This window comes from Hipposideros armiger, unplaced genomic scaffold, assembly GCF_001890085.2.
Source record: "Hipposideros armiger isolate ML-2016 unplaced genomic scaffold, ASM189008v1 scaffold_22, whole genome shotgun sequence".
Lineage (NCBI taxonomy): Eukaryota > Metazoa > Chordata > Mammalia > Chiroptera > Hipposideridae > Hipposideros > Hipposideros armiger.
This window is the reverse complement of record NW_017731372.1, coordinates 1,377,789-1,403,773: the sequence shown is the minus strand read 5'-3', so window position 1 is coordinate 1,403,773 and position 25,985 is coordinate 1,377,789. Positions and strand designations below refer to the sequence as shown.

At 43.4% G+C, this 25,985-nt stretch overlaps 1 protein-coding gene across 2 annotated transcripts in view; it reads right to left on the bottom strand.

Moving 5' to 3' along the window:
* Positions 1 to 25,985, bottom strand: part of RGL1 (ral guanine nucleotide dissociation stimulator like 1) — a 226,258-nt gene that overhangs the window by 10,644 nt on the left and 189,629 nt on the right. The window contains exons 10-16 of one of the 2 annotated variants that reach the window (XR_002123139.1): positions 23,474 to 23,558; positions 18,410 to 18,499; positions 15,922 to 16,008; positions 14,201 to 14,233; positions 10,145 to 10,266; positions 7,574 to 7,663; positions 2,639 to 2,824 (exon numbers count right to left, since the gene is read on the bottom strand). Coding sequence is in view for 1 of the 2 variants with exons in the window: in XM_019635546.1 (XP_019491091.1) it covers positions 2,638 to 2,824; positions 7,574 to 7,663; positions 10,145 to 10,266; positions 14,201 to 14,233; positions 15,922 to 16,008; positions 18,410 to 18,499; positions 23,474 to 23,558 (694 nt within the window). In the remaining variant the exon portion in view is untranslated. Of the gene's footprint in view, positions 1 to 2,637; positions 2,825 to 7,573; positions 7,664 to 10,144; positions 10,267 to 14,200; positions 14,234 to 15,921; positions 16,009 to 18,409; positions 18,500 to 23,473; positions 23,559 to 25,985 lie in introns of both variants that reach the window. The other variant, XM_019635546.1, reaches the window with a different exon arrangement.

Genomic DNA, 25,985 nt, shown 5'->3' with positions numbered 1-25,985 from the left:
TCTCAGAATGAGGTAGGCCAATTATACCACTCAATCCTATAAAATAATCTGGAAGTCATTTAAAAATAAATAATGTTCATTTCTTTCATACCAGTCTACCTTTCGATGGAAACAGTACAGAAATTAAGCTTTCTGAGGATCTGGCTTACACGTAAAATGGAGCCTGCCTTACTGCATTGCTTTTGGACTTCTTCCAATGGCATAACCACACGTTAAAGTCTACTGCACAATTAGTTTCATTACAGCCAGCAAGCTGATGTTTCAATTCTGATATGTAGGCATCTAACTGTGGCTCTATCATAATATGGCTTGGTTACATTTTTTTTTCTTATGTCCCCCAATGAACCAACTAGTGGCTCAATTTGAGGGCTAACTGATGGTGGGTAATTTTAACAGCCTCACTTTGTTTGCAGGTGTACCACAGAGCAGACAAGAGGTCCATTTTCCAATTATTTCCATTTTTTCACCTGCCTTTTCCTCCACATAAATCCTTTTTCCTTTGCTGGATTTCCCATGATTTCAATGACATTTATAAATCAATAAAGCCTTCAAGATGCCTGGGGTATAGCAGCTCTAAGCCGACCACCTGAGGAGCCCCCAAATTCTTATTGAGAATTTACTGTGAGGAGTAAGTATGAAAACAAATGCTTAGAAATCATGATCAGGGGAATGAAGAAAAAGGAATGAAGTTACGTTTCACTACAAAGAATGACCTCACAGTGTAGCTGGTGGGGAGGGCAGGGTGGCAGTCTGGCGGCTGCAGATCTCTGAGTCAGGAGGGGCTGTGGAGGTCATCCAGGTGGGCTGTGCCCTGAACAGGAGAACCGAGGCCTTCCAGGGAGCAGTCGGGGATTCTGTGCACCAGCAAACTACTTGCATCCAATTCAGTTAACTCATTTTTAAAACTAGAAATTCATAACTCTGAGAAAGTTCCTCCAAAGAATAAACATTCATGACTCGTGCAAGAAATTAAAGCACCAGTGTGATAAGGGAGGAGACAAAAAGGATGAAGCATGGAGTGTGCCAACGACACACACTGGGCTTGAGTAGTCATAACAGGTGCGAATGTAATTCCATCCCCTTCCTGGACAGGAAGAAATCCCACAAAGAGGTGGGCACTGCCTCGGTTGTCACTTCTGTGCAATGTCCATTATCAGAAAAGGGGCCTACAGAGCATCAGAACCTGTCAGAAGGTGAAAAATGAGACTTCACTCCAGGTTTTGACAAATGCAATGCTGAAATGTCAGGTCGTGGAGATCACACCACTGGTTTAGGAAAAATGCCTGAGAGAACGACCATATGTGTTTATAGATATGTTCCTTAATATTTGCAGAATGTTCCCTGGATGTTTTAGAAGTAGCAAGGTGAGGAATACAGCTGGGGCAGCACCTGAGCCATCAGTCTGCTGAGTCCTGAGTGTGGTGTCTTCCTGCACTGGCTGCTCTGTGACTTGAGGGTTCCGAGATTGCTGTTGTTGCTTATAACACAACGTGAAACAGCACACAGATCCTCTTGAAAAATATGTACAAACAAAATGAAGGAATTATTACCAACACGCTACCTCACTGGCCTAAGCATACACTAAGGGGCCAGGAGTCACGTACATGGCGAGTTTGGCTGCCCCCAAACTTCCCCAAATGGTGCAAATTCTAGTCACCTCAAAGTTGACAGCTCTGATTCAAACGCCTTGACCCAAGATTGAAGCAGATGTGTACAGAAGATTAAGATGGATCTTTTGTTTTCCTTGCATTTGTTTATGCAGCCATAGAAAATGGAAACTATGGGAATTCTTTCATCAGCTCTCATCACTTTCCTTTGGCAAGCTGGGCAGGGACCTGGTAGATTGTATCATTGTTACCACTTCCTCAGCCTCCTCCGCATCCATGGCCTTTGCCCTGTGATTCCACAGTTCCTCCCAATAGAAATGGAATAGAGGTCCCTGCCTCATTTATTTATGTGGGATTTGCTTTGGCCAATAAAATGTTGGTAGATATGACCCACGTGAAAACTTGATACGTGCTTACGGGGTTGCAATTGCCCTCTTGTTCATTCGTCTTAGCATGCTAAGAACACGCCCTGCAAGGCCCACACTCCAAAAAAGAATGGAAGGCGAGTACAGCACAGCTGAACCACACCCACGGCCTGGGGCCAAGCACAACCCAAATCAACCCACATGTAGTGCATCACAGACAATAAATGGTTGTTAAGTTTTAAGTCACTGAGTTTTGGAGTGGTTTGCTAGGTAAAATTATTATAGTAAAAGCTTGGCTAAGACAAGGTATGACATCGAGAAGCTAAACACATCTCTGTGTCTTGACTTTTTGCTGCTTCTAAGAAGATCCTATCTCCTAAATAAAGTGTAGCTCATGTGACAGGTGGCAATCCTTCCGTTGCCTTTGGATGTGGGTACGGAACGCTATCTCAAAGGCTAGATGAAAACACCAACATGCTCGTTACTTTTAGACCTGTTTCTATAAGGAACGAGTCCCAGGATAGAACTCTGCTTTTGACACCTCTTAAAAACATGACTTTCAAAATACTGGAGAGTGATAAACTTGAACACAGACATCCCTCATGTGGCAAAACTGTGTCATGTGCCTGAATTAGGAACTGTACAAAGGGATTACGTGTATATACCTTTTTTTGAGGCTCATCAGGTGTGTCCATGGGAGTGATAGAGCCCTCCTCAGCCTCTGAGTGGTTTGACTCGCACGATGACACGCTGACGGAGTCCATGCTTTCGCCAGAGCTCCCACTGGCCGTGGACTTGGGCTGCTCCTTGGCGGGAGTGCTACTGGCGATAATGTCCGACCCCAGAAACAGTCTGCAGAAAACATAACACCAGGCATTCAGACTCTTACCAATCTGCAACCCATGATCAAGCATATATATATATATATATATATATATATATATATATATATATATTTGTGTTAATTAAGTCCTTGATGTTTTCTCAATCTTGCATGTCCTGTCATTATTATTTTAGGAAAACATCTGCTATAAAGCTTCTAACAGATCGTAGTAAACATCTTGTCCACATAGGTTAGTTCAAACCTCCAAGAACACACAGTTTGCTCAGCTGAATGAAGGGCTCCATTAATCTGAAGTCTTTCTAGGTCAAGGGTTCTCCACTTTTTAATAGTGTATGGACCACTTTGGCATCACCACACCCCTCTCACTTCCCCCCATAAAATGAACTCCGTGCAGCTGAAGAAGGAGGCTGGCACTTTGTTGGAGAAGAAACCAAGGAGGAAAACTTCTGTTTCCAACCATCTGAACAACTACAATAACCCAGACCCCTTCACTCTAAAACTAGATCAGAAACATTAATTTTTTTTTTAAGTAGGGTGTGCAGGACAGTAAGGAAAATCCCCACAGGCGAGAAACAAACAGGGAACTGAAAACCAGAAGCGTGTGAGCTAATTCTGCAGCTGCCCTGGATGGGGAGTGGGAGGTGCCAAGCTTGGCAAACTAGGGATGTGGGTCTTAACACATACGCAGCCCAAAGATGAGGGCTGCTGTTTATTTAAGGTGGAGCATTGGAACTGAGACCCCCTTATAGAGAGCCAGGTCCCTCCAAAGGCTGTACCCTTAGTAAAAAGATGGGCTAGGGGAAAAAATAGCTTCCTACTGGCACAAGATGACAACAGGGAAACCTAAACCGTCTTGGCCCGAGCTTGGGTGAAAGATAAATGTCTTCCCCCTGAAATTATGTGTGATCCTGGCCAGCACCTCACTCAGATTTGCTACCCAAGTGATCTAGGAACTAGGAATTTCAGGCCAGTGATTCTCCTGGGAAAACTAGGATTTTTTTTCTTTTAAAAAAGTCTTCCTGGAGGAATATACTGTCAACCCAGGCTACAGAGAATTCCCTGATAAAGATGAGCTCAAAGTACAAAATTGCAAAATACACACATATGATTTCACTGATATGTGGGATATAAAACTGAAAGGAACAAGACAAATAATGAAACAAAAACTCATAGACACAGACAATAGTTTAGTGGTTACCAGAGGGTAAGGGAGGGGGATGGTAGATGAGGGTAAAGTGGGTCAAATATATATGGTGATGGAAGGAGAACTGCCTCTGGGTGGTGAACAATGTGATATATAGATGATGTGTTACAGAACTGTACACTTGAAACCTATGTAACTTTACTATCCATTTTCACCCCAATAAACTTTAAAAACAAAAAACGCACACACAAAAATATCCTGCCCAAAGCATAACAAACAGTAGGTTTAGACTCCTAAGAACTTCAGATATAGAAACTAATAATTGACTCATTCATTTGACAAATATTTGAGTGTCTACATGGGCCAAATTATAAAATAATTATGTTTAAAAATATTAAAGGTATAAGAAAAGAAATTACAAATGTGAGTTAAGAGCAAGACACTCTGACAAAAGAACAAAATGATAATTTGGAAAAAAAATTCACTTCTAGAGTGAAAAATTACTTATTTGAATTAAAAACTCAGTGTAAGGATTAAATAACTATTGAAGAAAAAATATGAACTAGATGATAGATCTAAAGAAAATTCTCAGAAATCAGCATCAAAATATAAACACATAGAAAATAAGAAAGGTTAAAAGACATGAAGAATGGAGTAAGAAATGCCTCTATGTGTATAAGAGAGTACCAGGAGAAGCCAATTGAGAGAATTGAAGAAGGACCAATCTGAAGAGACGATGGCTGAGAATATTCTAGAACTAATGCCTCATATCACCTAATATCATGTAGAAGCCTGACCAGCTTCTGGTAGCAGATCATGCCATCCACACCCAATAATAGCATTTATATGTTACACTGGGGACAATGACAATATCCAAGTTCATGTGGCATCCCTGCTCCATGTCTCAATGTGACTCGTTGAAGTAGGTGGAGAGACAGTGTTGGGAAGTATCAAAAACCCACAGAAATAGTCAGAATCCTGACAAAAAAAAAAGGTAATAACAAAGTTGTTTCATAAAAAAAATAATGGTAGCTTTTCAGGCACCAATTAAGGACTAGGCACTATTTTAGGAGTGTGACGAGCCTTGACAGCCCACCGAGGTGGACATTATTATCCTCATCTCACAAGTGACAAAAAAGAAATTCACACAGGAAACCGGTAGAGTCAGGATGTGTCAGGTCAGCATGGCGCCCAAGCCCACTCTGCCATGAAAAAACTGTCCAGTGTTCCCTAATCACTGTTCTTGCTTGTCCCTGGTCAACACAGGTGTGTCACCCAAAAGATCACACACAGGTATATGTTTTCAAGAGAGAAGAGCAAACTTATTCATCAAATGATAGCCCTTGTTTCCTTGAGCTAACCTCTTTAGGTTTCATTAGATTCATTCGCCTAATGTCTTTCAGAGTTACATGTCTAAGAGATCAACTTGCAGACAGACACTAGGTTCTCCTAAGGCTCTTGTATAAAAGTTGCTACAATCAAAGCATGAGGTCTAATTACACCAACAGTCTTTCTTTCTTCCCTTCCTTCTCATCCTTTCTCCCTTCTTTTTTTCTTTCCCTCCCTCATCTTCTCTCCTCCTCCACTTTTTACCTCCCATTCCATCTTTCCTTCCTCTCTTCCTTCCGAAAGTATTTTTCCAAGAGGCAATATGGGGAAAAGGTTATAGTCTTGGCTCTAAAGCCAAATCTTGAGTTTGAATCCAGGTCCTCCAATAACTAGCATACTGTTTACCCTGTCTGTGCCTCAGTTTCCTGGTTTATAAAATGGGTCTAATAGTAGGACCTACCACTTAGGTTGTTTTGTGGATTGGATGAGGAATCCCTGTATTATTGTTCTTAAGAGAGTGTTGGCACAAGGCTCAACTTATTCGTTCAATAAATATTTATTAACTACCTACTAAGTGTCAGGCAGCATGCTAGGTTCTGGAGATACAACAATAAGCAAAAAACAGACATAGGGCCGGCCGAGTGGCACGATGGTTAAGAACTGGCTTGGGACACCAGAGGGCCCCGGTTCGGATCCCACATATGAGGGCCAGTGACACTGCCCTCCACAGCTAAGATGCTGAATAACAGCTCAACCTGGAGCTGGGCTGCTGTGAGTCGTCAGCCACGGTGTAGGCTGCAGCCCCTTTGGCAGTGGGTTGCCATGGGCTACCGCGTGTAGCCAGCAGCCAGCGTGAGCGGCCAGCAGCCACAGTGAGCGGCCATCCAGAAGCCGGTGACTGATCTGCCTCGCCCAGGAAGAGCACAATGATGGTGCCAACTTGGGCCAGTGAAGCTACGTCCTCCACAACTAGACTGAAGAACAAAACGACAGCAACTTGTCTGTTCCCCTTCCCCCAATTCCCCAGCACTGTTCTCATCCCCCCAATTCAATTCCTCAATTAAAAAAAATCTTTAAAAAAAAAAACCAGACATAAATGCCTGTCTTCGTAGAGTCTACATTCTAGACAATAAACAGACACATACAACACGCGGTCGGTATATCAGATGGAGATGAATGCAGTGGAGAAACGCAAGGCAGGCAGAGGTGAGACAGGGTGCCAAGGGCAGGTCAGGGGGATAGGTGATGGCATTGAACAAGGTATCAGGGAAGGCTCAGAGATCTGAAGGGAGTGAGGGATGTCTGGGGGAACGGCGCTCTAAGTAGAGGAAACAGCAAACAAAAGTGTGCATGCCCAGCGTTTGCAAGGAGATCTGAGTGGCTGGAGCGTGAGGAGTAGAGTGAGCTGGGAAAGATGAGGACAGGCAGGTATGGGGCAGGTGGGTGGGGCTGGGGTGATGCTGGAGATCCTGGAGAGCCCTGAGGGCCACTCTGCATTTTACTCAAAGGAAAGCAGGTATGAACTGAGCTGTGGGCCTCTCGTATGCGTGGCACTCAGCTGCTCGGATAGCCACGAGCATGATGGCTAAGGGTCCTGCTTTCGGGTCCGGCTTACATTCCACTGGAAGAAACAGCCAGTATAATAGAGTGATCAGGAGACAGCAACTCTCTCAGGAGGCCACATGTTTGCCAGTTATCTGAAGGAGCTGGCCACACAGAGAGAGCATACCAGGCTAAAGGAGCATCTACTGCAAAGGCCCCAAAGCCGGGACAAGCCTGCTATGGGTGAAGGATGGCTAGAAGATGGGCAGATTTTGGTGAGCAAGGGAAGTGTTGGATGAGAGGAAGGGGTTAAGAAGGCTGGGGGAAGATCATGCAGGGCCTAGAAAGCTGGGATAAGGAGTCCAGGTGCTATCTTAGAATAAAACCACGGGAGGCTTTTAAGCTAGGAAATGATATAATCTGGTGTACGTTTAAGAGACGACCAGGCCATTTGATGGAGAATGGACTGTTGGGGCAAAGGTCAGGCCAGAAGCCAGTAAGGGTGTTGCTGGAGTGGTCCAGGCAGGAGACGATGGTGACTCACGCCAGAGAGAACAGTGGAGAGGAATGAATGGATTTAGAAAACGTCTACAGTGAGTTCACCACAGAGAGCTAAATTTGACAAGTGAGTGAACTGTTCTTCCTTTTTGCCCTGGCTCCAGGGGGCTGTCTTGGATACCCTTCCTCTCCCCGACTCTGATGGGACCCTCTCGGGGCCCCAGAACCCCCAGACGACACTCACAGGCTGAGCCTCTTCACCATGCTCTTCCGAGGCTTGGGCGAGGTGGCGCTGGCATCGGGGGCAGCTTCAATCTCACAGGAGAGGGCGTAGCTGGAAAGAGAAGGGAGCGGGCGAGGTCAGGGCTTGAGAATGGAAGGACTTGGGCATTCTCATGGTTTACTGGTTTTGGCTTAGAAGAAGGCTCTGATTATGCAAAGTAAAGATAAATGCTATGTTGTTCTATCACAAACGTCAGAGGGTACTGACTTAATGACCCAACTTCACAAATTTACATAGGTGTCTCCTCCTCTCGTTCCCCCGCTGGCATACGGACTGAGGCTGGTTAGTTCCATGTACCTCAAAAACATGGATTCGTGTGCTGTGGCAGCATCGAAGGCTGACTTCATTCTGTTTCCTGACCATTCTCATCCCACAGCTAAGCCAGCGGAAGAACCATCTCTTCTCCACTATCTCCCTATTACTGTGTGTGTGTGTGTGCGCGCGCACGTGCGCGCGTGCATGTGCACACACACACACACACACACACGTGCACATACGTGTGCTTAACTTCTCTAAGGAAAATGAAAAAAGAGACTTTTGTAAACTATCTACTCTTCAGCGAATAGACAATAGACATTACTGATAAAGATATATAAATATGGTTTATAATTGCCAAAACATCCTAAATTAAAAACACTCCAGATTCCGACAGCTACGTGCCAGGCAGATATAACCTGCATAAGCATGGGAGGAATTTATATCTGACTTGAAATGTCTTTTATGAAAACTTGTTTTGGTTCTGGGTAGGTGAGGAAGAGTAAGTGTGGCGAGTATGAGCTTGGTAAGCTGCTCACTATGTGTACTTTCTTTAAACCTAAAGAGTGTCCGGATAGACGTATCCATTGACATGGGAATTATTCAAATATTAACATAAGCTGTAGAAATTTTTATAAATAGCACGAAGAAATGGGATATGTTTACCAAGATTCCTTTTATCGTGAACAAGTCAATTGCACTGCTGATATTTGAGCCTGGACTTTCTGATCCAAACCACCAACCAGCTTGGACTGTGTATTCCATATGTGACAATGATGTGCACATAGAAAGAAGGTTAATTCATACAAACTGGTCATCAGACTAGGAACTATGAAGAGAGGCAATACTGCTTTATTTTCTACACAGCAAAAAAAGAAAAAATCTTCACTAACTGATAAGTACTCTGAATCAAAGGTTTTATTTTAACATAACAGGGCCAATCTACTCTGGGATTAAAAAAGAACTCAGGAATTCCTACCTTTCTAATGAGAAAACAGGCTTATAGAGGTTACGTGATTTGCCTGACATTATACAATTACCTTCGGAGCTTTGGCTGTGGAATCAGGAGATCTGAGTTTGAATCCAAACGCTATCACTGACTAGTCATAACACTTTTCTAAACCTGATTTCCTCATTGGCAAAATACTTATTTTGCTGTCGGTTTTGCTTCCCCTGATGAAAACATTCAAGGAAATCCCCTGGTCTACAGCAGGGGTCAGCAAATATTTTCTGTAAAGGACCAGAGAGTAAGTATTTTAGGCTCTGCAGGCCATATGGATGCAACTACTTAACTCTGCCTTTAAAGTGTGAAAGCAACCATAAATAAGGTGTACATGAATGGGACTGTGTTCAAATAAAACTTTATTTGTAGATACTAAAATTTGAATTTCAAATAACTGTCCCATGTCACATTCTTGGGGTTCCCCCCCACACAACCATTTAAAACTGTAAAAGCATTCAGTGATGGCCTGCAGGCTAGTCCTCTGGACTACACGATAAAGGCTCCAACCCTGCTGCGCCAACATTCAAGACACTGGAGTGGATGGATGTACCTTTCCATACTTGTCAACCACTCCACAGCCACCTGTCCCTGGTGTACCATCCACACCAGAGTTCTCACTGTTCCCCCAAATGCCAAACATGTCAGGCCACCAGGCCTTTGCTCACGTTCTTCTGTCTGTCTGGAATGTTCTTCTCCAGTTCTCCTGTTGTAATCTTCTGTCTCCTTCACAGCCCCGCCCAAATGTTAACAATTTATGATAATCCCCCCTATTTCCTTGGCCAAATGAATTGGTCTCGCCTGGAGGTCCTGCCGCACTTCAGTTACTGATCCTATTTCAATGAGTCTATCTCCCCTCTCCGACTGAAAATTCTCTGAAAGCTAGTGCCAGTTAATAGTGACAAACATGGTGACAATATGGTGGATGTAGTGGTGACGATGATGATAAGGAGACAAGCATTTTTCACAGGGCTTTCCCAAATATGATTTCATTTAGTCCTCACCAATAAACACTTCACGGGTGAGCATCCTGAAGATCAGGAAGAATCAGTGACTTGACCATGATTACAAAGATCAACAAATGGTAGAGCAAGAATCTGAAAGCACATCCTGATACTATCACATCAGCTTTTCCTGCTGTATCATGATCCTTTGAAAACTGAGGAACTAGTAGCTGCTTACGAAACTGTTGACTAAATGGCCAAACGAGGACCTGGCTGCAGTATTCCTCTTGCCAACACCAGAGCTCCACCTTGATGGGCAGTGTATCCACCTACCTCTCCTCCTCTGTTAAAAGCTGCTGCCTCTGGAACCACTGGATGAACTTTTGGTCTGGGGTCATACAATAGCTGTTGCAGGCAGATTGTAAGAGCTTTATTTGGGCAATCACTTCAAATTCCTACAGCAGACAGAATACCAAGAAAGAAAGAGCAAATAAGGCCAATGAAATATACATCTTTTCAACATGAACACATGCCACATTAGGATAAACGATGGAAAAACAATCACCCAGGAGGACTCAGAAGAACTGCTTTTCTTAGAAATAAAATAGCTGGCTAACTCTTTAAAATTCTAACTCGGAATCTCTCAAGTCCTTGTACGCTTTCATTGCCAATCCTCCGTTCTCCTTGAGAAAGCAATTTATATGAATAAGACAAGCTCCCAAAGCAACCCAACCTAGTTTCAACCGAGAGTCAGAGTGTCTTCCTTTTTCTCTTTTCCATTTTCATTCTAGAGATAGAAAAGGTTTTTTTGAATTGAATACTTCTAAAGTATATTTAAAATTTCTATTTCTATATGCTATAAGGTGAAGAAAACATTACTGTAAGTCAGGAATCTCCCAAGTTCCCCACCCCCACCTTCTTCAACCCTGACCCCTCAATAAATAAGTTTTGATAGGGTTGAATATCCAAACAGTTCAGGGCCTCATAAACTTGAATGTTTAGATTTCCTGAATCCTTGGGTTTTTACTACTCCAGTAAATCATTTAACTAAGTCTTTTAAAGCTCACAAGAGAAGCAAGTATACAATTATGTCCAAAATTATTTATACTTTAGATGCGTCAATAAAGGTTTTAATTTTTAAGTCAGCAATGGGTAGAAGCTTTAGCCTTACTCCAACTTTCCGAGAGTTTCACATGCTAGTCTTAAAAGGAAAGAGGTTACCATCAGAGTCATCGCGAAGTTAAAGTACAAAGATGGGTAACTGCGGAGTCAATCACTGAATATTTTATCATTACAGGATATGACAGAAGGAACTCAACGACTGACAAGATTCCACGGTGTCAAGTTCCCATCCAATGACCTCAGTCCTTGGTCAGTATCCTCAAGGAACATAGATCATCAGGCTAAAGAAGCAAGTACATTCTACCAAGGGACAGAAGATGTATCTGTCTAGGTTGGTACGTCTTGTTACTAATGAGCTCAGCCTGCTTAGCTCCTGAAATTTTGGGTTTAATTTCAATATCACTTCCTCCTGGAAGTGTCTCTGACCCCACCAGGTGGGGATTGATGCCTCTCCTACATGCTCCTATAACACCCACTACTTCTGCTCACAAGACCTTTTCAGGGTGTATTAGAATGCCTATTGATGTGTCCACCTTCCTCTTGGACTGTGAACTTGAAGAGGGCAGGGAGTTCTGGCTTTTTTTATTTTGCTGCTGCAAAACCCAAACCTATCAGAGTGCCTAACCCCTCAGGACGCCATCAGTATTTGTGAAATGAAAGAATAACTGAAGAACAAGGACAATACCCTAGGGTGAAGTTATTATTTTTCTTGTTCATTTTCATTTGGATCTTGTAAAATATCTTTTTAAATACACCATGTTAACACTACAGCCACAGCAAATTTTCAAAGCTCTGTTTTATCATTCTTTACCATAGTGCAGACCTATGTTACTGTCCACACAAAAAATTAAATTGATGTTGAACACCCCTTCCTATGCCGACAGGAAAGGAAAAGAATAATTATCCACCTGTAACCATGAAGGCCTCTTCCTTTCCTCCCTCAAACAGACCCATGAGAGTTAACCATCTTTATTAACTCTTCTATGTCATTTGCTCTAATGAAGCCCCTCTCCTTAATAGGATGAACCTGTTATTACTACCGCGGATTGTAAAGAGGAAGACAAGGAGGGTAAGGAAGGGAATGTGGGCTTTGGAGCAGCTGGACAAGATATGAATCCCAGTTCTGCTACCGGGTGACTCTGGTCAAGTTACCGCATCTCTCTGAGTCCTCACGTTTCCTCACGTTTGAATTAAGGGTGATAGAAATCTACCTCACAGGGCTCTTGGGGGATAATACATAGGAATATGTTAAGCACAAGGGTATAGGAAAAATGTTCAATAAATGCTAACTCATTTTTTCCTGCCTTTACAAAATACTCAAGCCCCCACTTCTTTCATTTTGTCATGCTGTCAGATAAATAAAGTAAAACAGAAAATCACGGCCAATATCTCTACTTACCCTCCTCCTCTTCTCAAAATTAATCAGCCCACCCTGAAAGAAAAAAAAAAAAAAAGAGTGACAAACCAAGCTACTTTGAAACACAGCCAAGCCCTGTGTTATTCTAGGTCTTATTAAAATAGATCAAAGAATTTTAATTAAGATTAAAATAAACTCACAATTAATTAATGACACTATAATTATGGCTACTATGGAAGAGGAGAAGCGTTGTTTAAGAAAAACATTCTTTTAAAAACTTTTTTTCAATTACCACTGTTATACAGTATTATATTAATTTCAGGTGTACAATATAGTGATTAGATATTTATATAATTTATGAAATGATCACCCCAATAAGTCTAGTACCCATCTGACAACATACACGGTTACAACAATATTATTGACTATATTCCCTATGCTGCACTTTACATCCCCGTGACTGTTTTTATAACTGTCAATTTGCACTTCTTAATCCCTTAACCTTTTTCACACTTCCCCGAAACCCACTCCCATCTGGCAAACATCAGTTTGTTCTCTGTATCTATGAGTTCGTTTCTGTTTTGTTTGTTCGTTTACTTTGAAGAAAAATATTCTTTTAATTATAATAGGAAAGGATAGCCAAACAGCCTTCTGTTAAAATGTCTGAAACCAACTAAAATGGTAATGACAAAGGAATTACAACTCAGAATCGAAATGCATTTGCAGAGCCAGGAAAGGCAAAAGCTTGAGCAAATGTTCCATTACATTTTTTTTTTTCATTGACCAAAAGCAACAAAAACAGATGGCGCTTGGCTCATACTAGGAACCAAATTGTCAATGCTTTATCAAAAGGGAAGTCACTTCTATATAGCATCATGAAAAGTTAAGTTTCAATACTTCATCCCCTCAGCAACTATTCTTAGTAGGCTGAATTTAACTTCGAAATCATTGGTCACGCCCCCAAAATTCCCCAGCACTGATGAGTGTGTCCTGAGATAAGCTGAGACAGAGGATGTGAAGAGACACAGAGCCTGGGAAATGTGAAATCAATGAGCATGCACACAACATTTATGACCAGCCTGGAGGGAGGTCTATGCAAAACATGTGCTACTCCTTCTAATTATAAAGGCTGACTGCATGTGATAACTGCAGGTGAGATAAGTTTAAATACGTATAAGCAATCCTTAAATCTCACTTCAAATGTCCAACTTCTTTTCCACTTCATATTTTAATACTNGATCTTGTAAAATATCTTTTTAAATACACCATGTTAACACTACAGCCACAGCAAATTTTCAAAGCTCTGTTTTATCATTCTTTACCATAGTGCAGACCTATGTTACTGTCCACACAAAAAATGAAATTGATGTTGAACACCCCTTCCTATGCCGACAGGAAAGGAAAAGAATAATTATCCACCTGTAACCATGAAGGCCTCTTCCTTTCCTCCCTCAAACAGACCCATGAGAGTTAACCATCTTTATTAACTCTTCTATGTCATTTGCTCTAATGAAGCCCCTCTCCTTAATAGGATGAACCTGTTATTACTACCGCGGATTGTAAAGAGGAAGACAAGGAGGGTAAGGAAGGGAATGTGGGCTTTGGAGCAGCTGGACAAGATATGAATCCCAGTTCCGCTACCGGGTGACTCTGGTCAAGTTACCGCATCTCTCTGAGTCCTCACGTTTCCTCACGTTTGAATTAAGGGTGATAGAAATCTACCTCACAGGGCTCTTGGGGGATAATACATAGGAATATGTTAAGCACAAGGGTATAGGAAAAATGTTCAATAAATGCTAACTCATTTTTTCCTGCCTTTACAAAATACTCAAGCCCCCACTTCTTTCATTTTGTCATGCTGTCAGATAAATAAAGTAAAACAGAAAATCACGGCCAATATCTCTACTTACCCTCCTCCTCTTCTCAAAATTAATCAGCCCACCCTGAAAGAAAAAAAAAAAAAAAGAGTGACAAACCAAGCTACTTTGAAACACAGCCAAGCCCTGTGTTATTCTAGGTCTTATTAAAATAGATCAAAGAATTTTAATTAAGATTAAAATAAACTCACAATTAATTAATGACACTATAATTATGGCTACTATGGAAGAGGAGAAGCGTTGTTTAAGAAAAACATTCTTTTAAAAACTTTTTTTCAATTACCACTGTTATACAGTATTATATTAATTTCAGGTGTACAATATAGTGATTAGATATTTATATAATTTATGAAATGATCACCCCAATAAGTCTAGTACCCATCTGACAACATACACGGTTACAACAATATTATTGACTATATTCCCTATGCTGCACTTTACATCCCCGTGACTGTTTTTATAACTGTCAATTTGCACTTCTTAATCCCTTAACCTTTTTCACACTTCCCCGAAACCCACTCCCATCTGGCAAACATCAGTTTGTTCTCTGTATCTATGAGTTCGTTTCTGTTTTGTTTGTTCGTTTACTTTGAAGAAAAATATTCTTTTAATTATAATAGGAAAGGATAGCCAAACAGCCTTCTGTTAAAATGTCTGAAACCAACTAAAATGGTAATGACAAAGGAATTACAACTCAGAATCGAAATGCATTTGCAGAGCCAGGAAAGGCAAAAGCTTGAGCAAATGTTCCATTACATTTTTTTTTTTCATTGACCAAAAGCAACAAAAACAGATGGCGCTTGGCTCATACTAGGAACCAAATTGTCAATGCTTTATCAAAAGGGAAGTCACTTCTATATAGCATCATGAAAAGTTAAGTTTCAATACTTCATCCCCTCAGCAACTATTCTTAGTAGGCTGAATTTAACTTCGAAATCATTGGTCACGCCCCCAAAATTCCCCAGCACTGATGAGTGTGTCCTGAGATAAGCTGAGACAGAGGATGTGAAGAGACACAGAGCCTGGGAAATGTGAAATCAATGAGCATGCACACAACATTTATGACCAGCCTGGAGGGAGGTCTATGCAAAACATGTGCTACTCCTTCTAATTATAAAGGCTGACTGCATGTGATAACTGCAGGTGAGATAAGTTTAAATACGTATAAGCAATCCTTAAATCTCACTTCAAATGTCCAACTTCTTTTCCACTTCATATTTTAATACTGTTACTAACAAGTAGCTTGTTTGATTGGGTTCACCTCTTTTTCCCATAGAGTGTGTGCACATGCACCTGGGAGGGTGCCTCAGAGCAGAAAATAATATGAAGAAAAAAAAAAAAAAAGGAACACTTAAAAGTCCACACATTTGACTGAGTCTCTCCCTACCCCATGAGACAGAATAGAATGGTAGGGCATTATTGCCACCTCCCAAAGTCCCACTCCACCTCGAGGTCTTGCTCAAACCCTCTCCTTCATAAGACCTTGCCATCTCCGCCCTTCTATGGAACTCATCACAACCTCCCCTCTTCTGTTTGAACTCTTAATGTTTCTGTCAACCACCACCTGCTTTGATGTGTGCCTTCCACTGGACTGTGAGCCACTCCTGGTGTTATTCGCCTTTGTATTCCTAGAACATCTAGCACAACGCCACGGGTGTGATTGGCCCTCCAAAGATACTAATAAAGTGGCTTTCTCTCTTGGGGATCCAGTGAGAAGGCTGCAGGTCCAATGTCATCACCTGCACAGGACTCACCTCAATGTAGTCCTGGAGAGCAGTGTCGAGCATGGTCAGGTCAGTCAGGAAGGTGCCCAGGTAGGGCACAGTGCCCTGCATCACACCCTGAGGAGCAAGAACAGCAGAACTGTCGTGGTTGTTACTGACAAGTCTGAGGGTCTCAACAGCCTCCACCCTGGAGCAACTGAGCCCACTGGAGGCTGCAGGCAGCAATGTGCCCACTCACAAATGGAAGCAGCCATCTTTGAATGGCCAAGTTAGCCGTGACAAGGTTTGGATGATAACTAAGGAGCGTTCAAGGCCTACTTTGGGGCGACTCGTGCTAACGTCCATGAATGAAAATTTTAAAATTCCTACACAAATAAGACAAGAACTCTATCATCTAGTAGCTAACTTTAAGAGTTATGAAAAACAAGCCTCAAAGCCAGGGGATCAGAGAAGTATATTCAAAAGTGTTAACAGAGGGGCTTAGAGTTTGCTTAGGCCCAGGTTGGAAAGACAGTTTTTCTCTTTCAGAGTGAGCAGACACTCTAGAAATGGCCCTGGAAAGGGATGGCCTCGCCATCGGTGAAGGAGTAGACCACTGCACACCGGAGAAGATTATACCACAAGAGGAGCAGAGGCCACTATTATTACAATGGCCCCTTGGGTAGACTGTGTGACTCGCTTCCAAAGAATACAGGAGGTGAAACAGTAACTTGTTTGTGGAAAACCTGGCAAACCCTACCTTAATCACATAGTTAAGGTTAACAGCACCAGTGACACCAGGTGTCACACGGATGCCATTCACTCCTTGATATGATGTGATGTGAATGGCTCTTCACCCCTGGGACCTTCTCCCCTCAAACCCACAGCCTCAGTCTAATCACAGGAAAACAACAGACACGCCCTGATTGTGGGACATTCTAAGGACTTCAGGAGAGTCTTCCTTAAGATTGTCATGGTCATGAGAAACAAGGAGAGACTGAGAAACTGTCACAGACCAGCGGAGGCTGGGGAGATGTGACAACTGTATGAGTGTGGTACGCTGGGCTGCATCCTGGAAGGAAAGAGGATACTGATGGGAAATGGTGAAATTCAAATGAGGTCTGGATTTTAGCTAACAGTCATGCGCCACTGTCAGTATCTCGGGATTGACAGATGTGCCACAGACAATGTCAACAAAAGGGCAACTGGGAGAGGGGTTACAGGTTTACTTATCTGTAAACCCCAAAATAAAAAAGCTTAGTTTTAAGATATTGGCCCTTGGAAATCAAGGTAGAAATACTTCAACTGCAGGTATATACTTTATTAGTTTCACCAAATTTCCATTGACATCATCTGTATTCTCCATAAGGCCACCAAGGTACTAACCACGTTGAAAAGGAAATTAAAAAGGGCTTCCACGGACACTTTCTCCCAAGTTTCCCTGAGGCTCTTATGGAAATTCTGGCAAGAAACAGCCTCAGCCAGGGCGAGGCCAGGCTGCCTGACGTGAGACTGGCTGTTTCCTCAGCCAGAACGGCTTCATGAGGCTCCCACCATGGGGGGTTTTGTCCTTCAGGAGCTCACTGTCAGCTGGCTTTTCCTTCCCCATTATGCGTACAAGGTCTCACCCTGAACTGAAATAATCGTCTTTTTTTTTTTTAACAGCTATTTTTAATTTGTCTTTGAACAACAAAAAAAGTCTGAAATGCTGTGAAGTTTTTACAGGCTTTATGTTACAGGAGAGTCCTATCAATTCAAACCCGTTCCTCATTTAGGTCCAGCTTCCCAGAGAAGAAGAAAATCCTTTCCAGGCCGGATAAGAACATGTAGAGTTTGTCGGTTTCTAATCTCCTGTCTCTGGTTTCCCCCTTCTTGCTAAAAGTTAGGAGAGTTCTTTAAATAAAGCTAATGATGATAAATAACTACCTTTCAGTTAAGGAGGGAGGGATGATACTCCTGTGAGTGTTAGGAAATTAGAGAGATTTGGTCAGTCCTTGGGGTTAGTAAGGAGAGCTGGAAAATGAGTCTGGAACAAAGGAGAGGATCCCCGAGTAAACAGAGCAGGTCCTCCTGGGAGAGGACATTCTCTGTCCTCGGCACCCAGGCCCCCAGCCACCCTGGGTCCAAAGCTGACTAAAGTGGGCATTCCTGCCAGGGAACTCCAAGGCCAAGGGGGTCTCAAGGCCAAGGCGGCAGCAGCTTCTAAGTGCAGGAGTGGACGGAGGAAGCCAGCTAGAGGCACGAGGGTCTCCCTGTTGCAGACTTACCCTTACCACCAGGAAAAACAAATGCTCCAGGGAACACCATGATTTGTGGCTCTCAGTGTTTATTTCCTACTGGGTCAAATGGGAATGGGAGTAATGACATCTTTCCTATAGATCTCCCGGGGTTGCTGAGAAGGAACGAGGTGAGGGATGGAAGCACTTGTAGGGAAGCATGGATGCCCTGTGGACTGAAGGTGCAGGTGCCATGCGGGAGCTCAGGCACCCACTCATGGGCTCTCCCGTGGGCTCTCGGGAAGACCGAGGGCCGTACCTACCATATCCTTCTGGAGCTGGAGCCGCCGCTGAGTCCGCTTCTGGTTTTCTTTCACACTGCTGTCCAGGTTTGCAAATTTTGAGGTTCCTTCCTAAGAAACGAAGCACACACAGAGGAGAGTGATGGAGAATGACACCAGAAAGAAGTGAACTTGTACCTGGTTTCTGGTGCAGACCCTCTGCACGGCCACCTGGATGCCATGCACAGGGAAGAGGCCTGCAGCCAGCTCTGGGCTGAAGGACGCACATGCATGGCTGGCTTGATGCAAGTGGTCTATTTGTAGCAAAACCTGGTGGCCTTGGATTATCCTCTTTCCCTACTACTCTCTCAGATGAGCCACTGGTTTGGTTATAAGATCAATCGTCCATGCGGGGCAGGCAATCCCTGGAACTGGAGGCAATTTTTACACATCCCTAACGTAACTCAAAGGAAAGACACGTCCTGGAAATGAAGATCTCTTTCTCTGTACATTTTGTGATTTCTTGATCCTGGCCCGAAATGCACATACCAGCATTCTGTGAAAGAAAAGGGACTATTTCTGTGGTATTTCTTAGTTAAAGAAAACTTGTACCGGAAGTTTTCTGAGGAAGTCCAGTACTATGGCACCGCACCAATCTATGAAATCCAGACCTTCATGCGTTTTTTTTCCCCCCTTTTTCTTCCCCAATCAATCCTCTCAAGTTGCTGCTCAGGTTTGGAACCCTCACAGATCAATCCTTCCTCTGGGCGCCTGAGGACACATGGCTGTCCTTTCTCTCCTGCCTGTCTAACAACAAACTTTTTAAAACTCTTCTACATAATGACTAATCTTGAGTTTGCTGACTGAACATAAAGTGTTTCGGTTTTGTGGTTTCAGAGTCTTGTTAAGTTCTCATTTTCCAGGAACTGTATGAATGGGAGGCACATTTCACAATTTAGTAATGTGTAACATCCACATTAGATTTCCCTGAGTCGGTTTTCCAGGGGTTTATTATATTACCATAGCATGTGATCTTTCGCTACTGTGCAACCGCCAGAGGATCTTTTTCGGTGACTTGGCCTTTCTGATGGCAGGGAGGTATCAACTATATTCTGTCATTCACCAGCCTTAACCCAGTTCCAGGTACACAACTGGACAGAACCCACAGGGACTCACTATCTTAATTCTCCCTGTTACAAAGGATAATCAGGACAGTTATTGTTTAATAATCCCCCACTTATAGCTTTTCCTGGGGATGTATGAAAGTGGCCTAATGTGCCATTTCCTGTGCTATACGTGGTTGTGGTTCCTCCCAAATTCTTGATAATCTGCTTGAAGTGAGAAATAAATTCTGACTTACACGTGGGTAGGTCTTTCTGGTTCCTTTCACTTTCTTAATGTATGAAAATCATTGCAGGTAGACCTAAAATTCTTAAGAAGGATTCCTGAAAAGTGAAAGGTTCCTGAGAATCACAGAATCACAGTGATGGGAGGCAATCTTCAGAGAGCATTTAGGATAACTTCCTCATTGGAGGAGAGATAAAGACGTGAGATGGAGCTCAAAGACTTGCGGATTTCGTGACTTTGTGAGTTCCTGAGAAGGAGCACCCACCTCTGGCTGGATCACTAGCGCAGTTCTTCCAAACACGGTGTCAACTGAAAACCCACTATTTGCCACGTCCAAAAGTTTCAGTGTTTTTCTTCCTCGGTTGGCAGCGTCTCACACCACCAATCCCTTGAAACTTCTTGAAGCTTTTCACAGGTTTTTGTGATTGCATCACTGTGGTTCTTTCCTCCTGCCTCCTTTGCTGCTCGGACTTTCTTAGTGAGTCTTCTTTCTGCCAAAGTCATCTTGTTTTTCACTATACTCGTGTCTTTGGAAATCCTATCCAGTCCCAAGACCTTAATCATCACCTACGTTTGGATGAATTCCAAATCTCTCCCTCCATAAACTTCCCACTACCTCCCCCTCTCCTCTCCTCTCTCCCCATCTGTCCTCCCTCCCTCTCTCTAGTGCAAAGTTCTCACCTGCGTCTCACCTTCTGTCTCCCTCTTGAGCAGAGTTCAGCTGCCCTCATCCACCCTGCTCCTGGACCTCTGAGGGCCCTCTTCTACTGTGGCGCTACCCGGGCATTGGTTCCTTCTCAGTGGTGTCAGTTAAACTATAGCTCTGAAGCTAATGGTAATTATTTGAATAGGTCTTCACAGTCCTAAAAATCTCCTGCTCCAGTTCTGATGTTAGTGCATTTTGGGGCTTGACTGAATAATACATCTCCATAAGAGCCAAATTCCTGGGCCTTTCTGGAAGTTGTCTGTATCAGTCCAACCAGGAAGAATTCTCATCAAGAACCAAGGAGCGTTGGTGGTATTCTGCTTTCCTATTGTTTTGAAATCTGTGGATTCTCTAATTTACCTGCTTAGAATGATCTCAGTTCCGGAAATCATACGGAGGTGACAGGTTTAAGATAATCTCTGAGAAAAAAAATTTTTTTTCCAACAATTGAAAGGCAAACCATAGATTCTTGCTAATTATTACGTTGCCTTAGTCATAATATTATAGAGGTGGCACATTATGTCTACCCAGGCGTAGAAGAGAAGAGAGGCCATTTCAGACTAAGATTACCCAACCATATCAGTCTAGAAAGAGAGACAGCAACTTTTCGCAGTGGTTCTTTGGAGAACCTAAATACCTTGATTTCATTTTTTTTTACCACTGTGCTGAGAATGAACATCCAGAATTATATATTTCGTATGAAGGAATGCTCAGCAAAGATGAGTGGAAAGATACCCACACAGACGCAGCCACTGCCCAAAACATTCCACTATCATAATGATAGTGCACAGACCACATGGACTCATAGCCAAGTTTTTCATTTCTTTGGGATTTGAGCCATATGTAAGAAATCTAACTGAGAGCGCTCGGGTAAACTTCTACCATTAAGGAAGGTTTATGGAACCTTTAATGTCAAGACACAGCTTTGTTTCTAAGGTTTCGGCCAGAAGACTGCCACCAGGCCATGAGCGGCACAGTATTCAACTTATCTGCTTTGCAAGGATGACTCAGAGCTACTGGGATTTGAATGCGTGGCTCCAGTTTGTCTAGCTTCGTATTACGGGCAGAGAGACCACTAAGCCATCTCCTTCCAGCCAGAAGAGCTTCCATTTAAAGTCCCCAAATCCGTGGGGACGAGAAGCAGGGAGCAGTAACACTCGGCAAGCAGTATTTAGCGTGCATTTAAGCAGGTAGGCCAAACCAGAATCAGGCGTCAGCATCAACTGCCCTGCGCATGTCACCTGCTCCGAGAAGGGCTAATAGTGGGCAAGGGGTTAAAAAGTCACGTGAATGATAAGGCCCGTCAATTCACGCAGTCCAACATGGCTTCTGAACACTTGCTACATGCCAGGCACTGTGCTAGGCATTAGTAATTTAACAGTGAGAAAGATCAACCCAGTCCCTGCCTGAAAGAGGCTTATAGGCCATGAGGGAGACAGGGGGTGTACAAGGCAATTCCGATGGCGCATACAGGTGCTGGGGCAGACATGGGGAAGAAGCTACTCAGACCTGAGGATGTGGCGGGAGGGTTCCAGAAGACGAGGAGTCCAGAATGAGACATGAAGGAGAAGCAGGACTTAGGAGGAGAATAGTCCGGAAGAAGTAACAGGTGCCCTTATAGGAAGGACTCGTCCAACAGTTAGTAGCTGGATGCCTTTTCTCAGTAACCCCATCTCCACTTGTCTTTCATTCCTACTCCAAGTGTCTGCCCCAAGCGCCCATATGCAGCTTATACTTTATGCATTTTCATTTGCTATGTATACTTCGGTTTCATATGTGCATAGCTTGCCAAATACTAAAAATAGCTTACATTTGCATAGTGTTTTCAAATATTTTTTCTTAGTCAGTCTGCAAAACACTTATAGGAGGTCAGTAGGCTAAGTGTGATTATTGTCTCTGATTTACAGAAAAGGAGACTGAGGACAAGGATCATCTCTTCTCATTGCCAAGTTCAGGGCCTCCCCCTATGGTGGCACATCTCAGATTCTTTTAGAATTGTCCACTTCTCTCCCTCCCCCACTAAGGAGGCTGTAATCTCCTTAAGGTCAGGGGCTGCCTTCAATATGGTTGTACTCCCCACACTGATCACGTAGCGACTGCTCGATCAGTATTTCTGGAATTACTGATTTACCTTCCCTATGAAGGCTGACCTGACCTATGCCGCGCCCTACTCTCAAGTGGTCAGAAGAAACACTTTTATACCTAAGTGACAAAAGCACAGGCTTTAGAGTCTCACCAGGTCGGATTCACGTCCTAGCTCTACCACCTACCAGGTATGTGACTGAGGTCTTGTTTACCGCTCTGAGTCTTGGCTCTCTGCAAAGCCAGGATGATACAGGTACTTTATAGAAAGACTGTGAAGACAGTATCTGCTCTATGTTCCCCTCTGATGACTGTCCACACCCTGTGATTTGTACCTTTATGTGGCTACTGACTTATTCTTGTTTAGTGTCTATATTCATCAAATAGAAGGTGCGCTCTTGAAAACAGGGTCGATGTTAGTTACCTGTATATTCCTAGAGGTTGGTCCAATGCTCCACAAATATTAGCTATGCAACAAATGTCACGAGCAATAAAATGAGCCACGCTATACCTCTTCTGAGCCTGCAGTTCAGAAGTCAGCACTCGTTGGGTGTTCAACAAATATTGCTGACTGACAGGTTGTGCAATTGAGTCCAAATAAAGGCTGTGGAATTGCTGGCTTGGCCTCCGTCATTCTAGGAGATGATTTGCTGAGAAGGCATATTCTAGGCCCTCTTCCCCACCTAACTGCCAGCACTTGGTATTTGCAGAGCAGCTTGGTAAAGAGGGATACACATGAGCACAGGTTTCACAATCTGATTGCATAACAGTGAAGCCACGGAACTGGACTTTTGAGTTTTCTCAGCCCTACTCCGATTCAGCATGAAAAGCAAAAACCAAAAAGTCTGCCTTCTGGTCGCTCTAGGCTTTCTCATGGGACAGTAGACATTTAGGGAGCCATCAAGCCACTCTTCCCTCGAATAGATTCCAGAGCTGTCCACAGGGCCACCCAGTCTCATCACGAGCCTCACCTTCATCAGGAGTTCCCGGCTGGTCAGATGGTTATTATGGTCCGAGAAGATATCTGAGAGTTCTTCAAACATCAGCATTCGGTCCCTAGAAGAGGGATTAAGAAAACAGTAACAAATGAAGAGTCAGGAAAAGCGCAACACCTTCGGCCCCGCTGTCCTCAGTACCTATGGCTACAGGAGGCTGTACTGATCTCAGGATCAGTGGGCCCTGTGAACAGATGAAACCACTGGCTTTTCTCATGCGGGGTGGCTTTGTTTTAAAGGTGAATATGGTCACCTGTGTAAAGAAAGGGATACTTTCTAAACGTGTATGTTAAAACCATAGAGATGGATTGTTAAATTGGGGCATTAAGGTGTTCAACTGGGACATGTTCTCTTCAGCAAGTTAAAAAAAAAATCTGTCTTAATGACACACACACAGCCCCATGGGAGCTGAGAAATCATCTCGGCATGTCCCCTCCATTTAGAGATGAAGACGCCAGGGTCAGGGGTGTGTCCAAGTCTCCGCTGATAACTGCTGAGAGTGGCAGGTATGGACCCAAATTGCCTGAATCGCAGGCCAGTGTCCTACACTCAGAGTCCGGGTAGATGGCAGAATCAGGATGGGCTCCGGGGTCAGAGCGGTGGGTTCAAATCCCAGCTCTGCCCCAAGTGATTTTGGACAAGTTGCTCATCTTTCCTGAGCTTCACTTTTCTCGTCTGTACAATGGGAATACTAACAGTTCCCTGCAGGACGGCTGCAGGACCACGTGCAAAGCGCCAACTCCATCCTTGTCCCTTTCTAGTACATTCTCCACGGGGCCCCTTGCTTTGCTCTGCATACCCTTCCACGGTTACTGAGTGGATGGTTCTGAAGGCAAAGCATTAACGAGGCAATATCATTAGATATGCAGCATTAGCAGTATCATGAGAAAGCCATTATTAAAAACCTGTTTCAAAGTGAGTGTGATATTGCTCTTACAAATAAGAAATCCACTAAAGCTATTTATATTTTGGAAAAAATAATTAAGAACTTAATTATTTAAGTTCTAAAAAAAAGTAATCGTGGACCTAAAAAAGAGTAATCGATATCTTCTCTGTCCGTGAAAGTTATTAGCGTACAGGATTACAGGGAAAGTGACAACCAAGTAAGATGCCTTAACCATGTCTCTTGAATGTAGCCATGGAAATAAGTAGAGCTGATATGGAGGCATCTTCTAAGAAACTGTGACACGTATGCAGCATCCCTGCTAAAACATGAACCAGCCACCCAACTAAGAAACAAACCAGACGCCCACATTGTATAGAACGCGGCTTTGAGGTTTGTTTTGTGGGGTTTTTGTTTGTTTATTCCAGGCAGCTGGAAGAATGGACTTTCTCATATGGTAACCAAGGAGATTAAGATACAAGCCCACTAATTTTGTTACTGGTGTTTTCACATCAGATTTGCCGTGGAAGAAATTTTTGGCCGGCTGAGTGGCTGACCATAGCGTTCTACTTATCAACCACCAAAGAGAGACAGGACTACCCTTCCCTGCAATCAGAGAAGGCTGCAATCAGGCCAGGCTGCCTTTTCGCCCCTGACCATCCCTTTGCTTTTGGGACCACAGCTGAGGAACGGTGGCAAGGGGGAGGAGCAGGAGTCAGGGCTGTTGAGGATGAGTTCCCTGCGTGCATCTGATGTCCCCAGCTCGTTCCCCAGGGCCTATCATCTAATGGTTTTATGTGACCCGTATCTTTTATAACATTTACGTGCAGAGGAAAATCAGCCAACTAATCTCTCACACACAGAGTCACCTTGATTATTCAAACTAGTGAAGATGAGAAAGAACCCAGGAAAAGAGTGGTAATTAAGAAAACTGCACTGGACTTTGAAAAGCCTATCTACCAGTCTTCTGACTGATAACAGCATCATAAACAGAACATGAGCTTTTGCATCTGAATGGCTGTGGCTTCTATAGCTTTGGAACGCCAGGCATTTAGATCATCCACTTCAATATTTCTCCTTACCTATCAAAGAATTATGCAACAGATAATCGGACTTGTCCCATGCAGACTTCCCTCTGACTGCGAATATGAGCTCACTGGTAAGCTTGAGTTCTCTGGCACTCCCTTTTCAGCATAAGTTGATGACACTCCGGTTTACCAATTTCAGTCTCTTGCAAGTTTGCATAGCGTCAGTCCCTTTGCGCTTAATCAGCTTGATGAATCTCAGTACTAGACCTTCCACTCGAAGGACTGAATCCACCAATCCCATAAGAGCCAGCCGTCCCAGGGAGCCAGCTGGCATCTCTCCTGACTGCAACTGACTATACTGTGTACAGTATAGACTATAAACAGTTTATACATTCTTCCTTGATACAGCCTGACTTCTGATTAGTTCAAACCTAGGCAGGCTTGTTGAATGTAGCTGGCCTGGTGTGTAGCCATGACACATCCCCCAACCTCTAAATCTGCACGAATATGGGACCAGACGCCTCCCCACTCACCCTGCCCTCCTTTGCACCAAGTTTTCTGGTCTACAAGTAAAGCT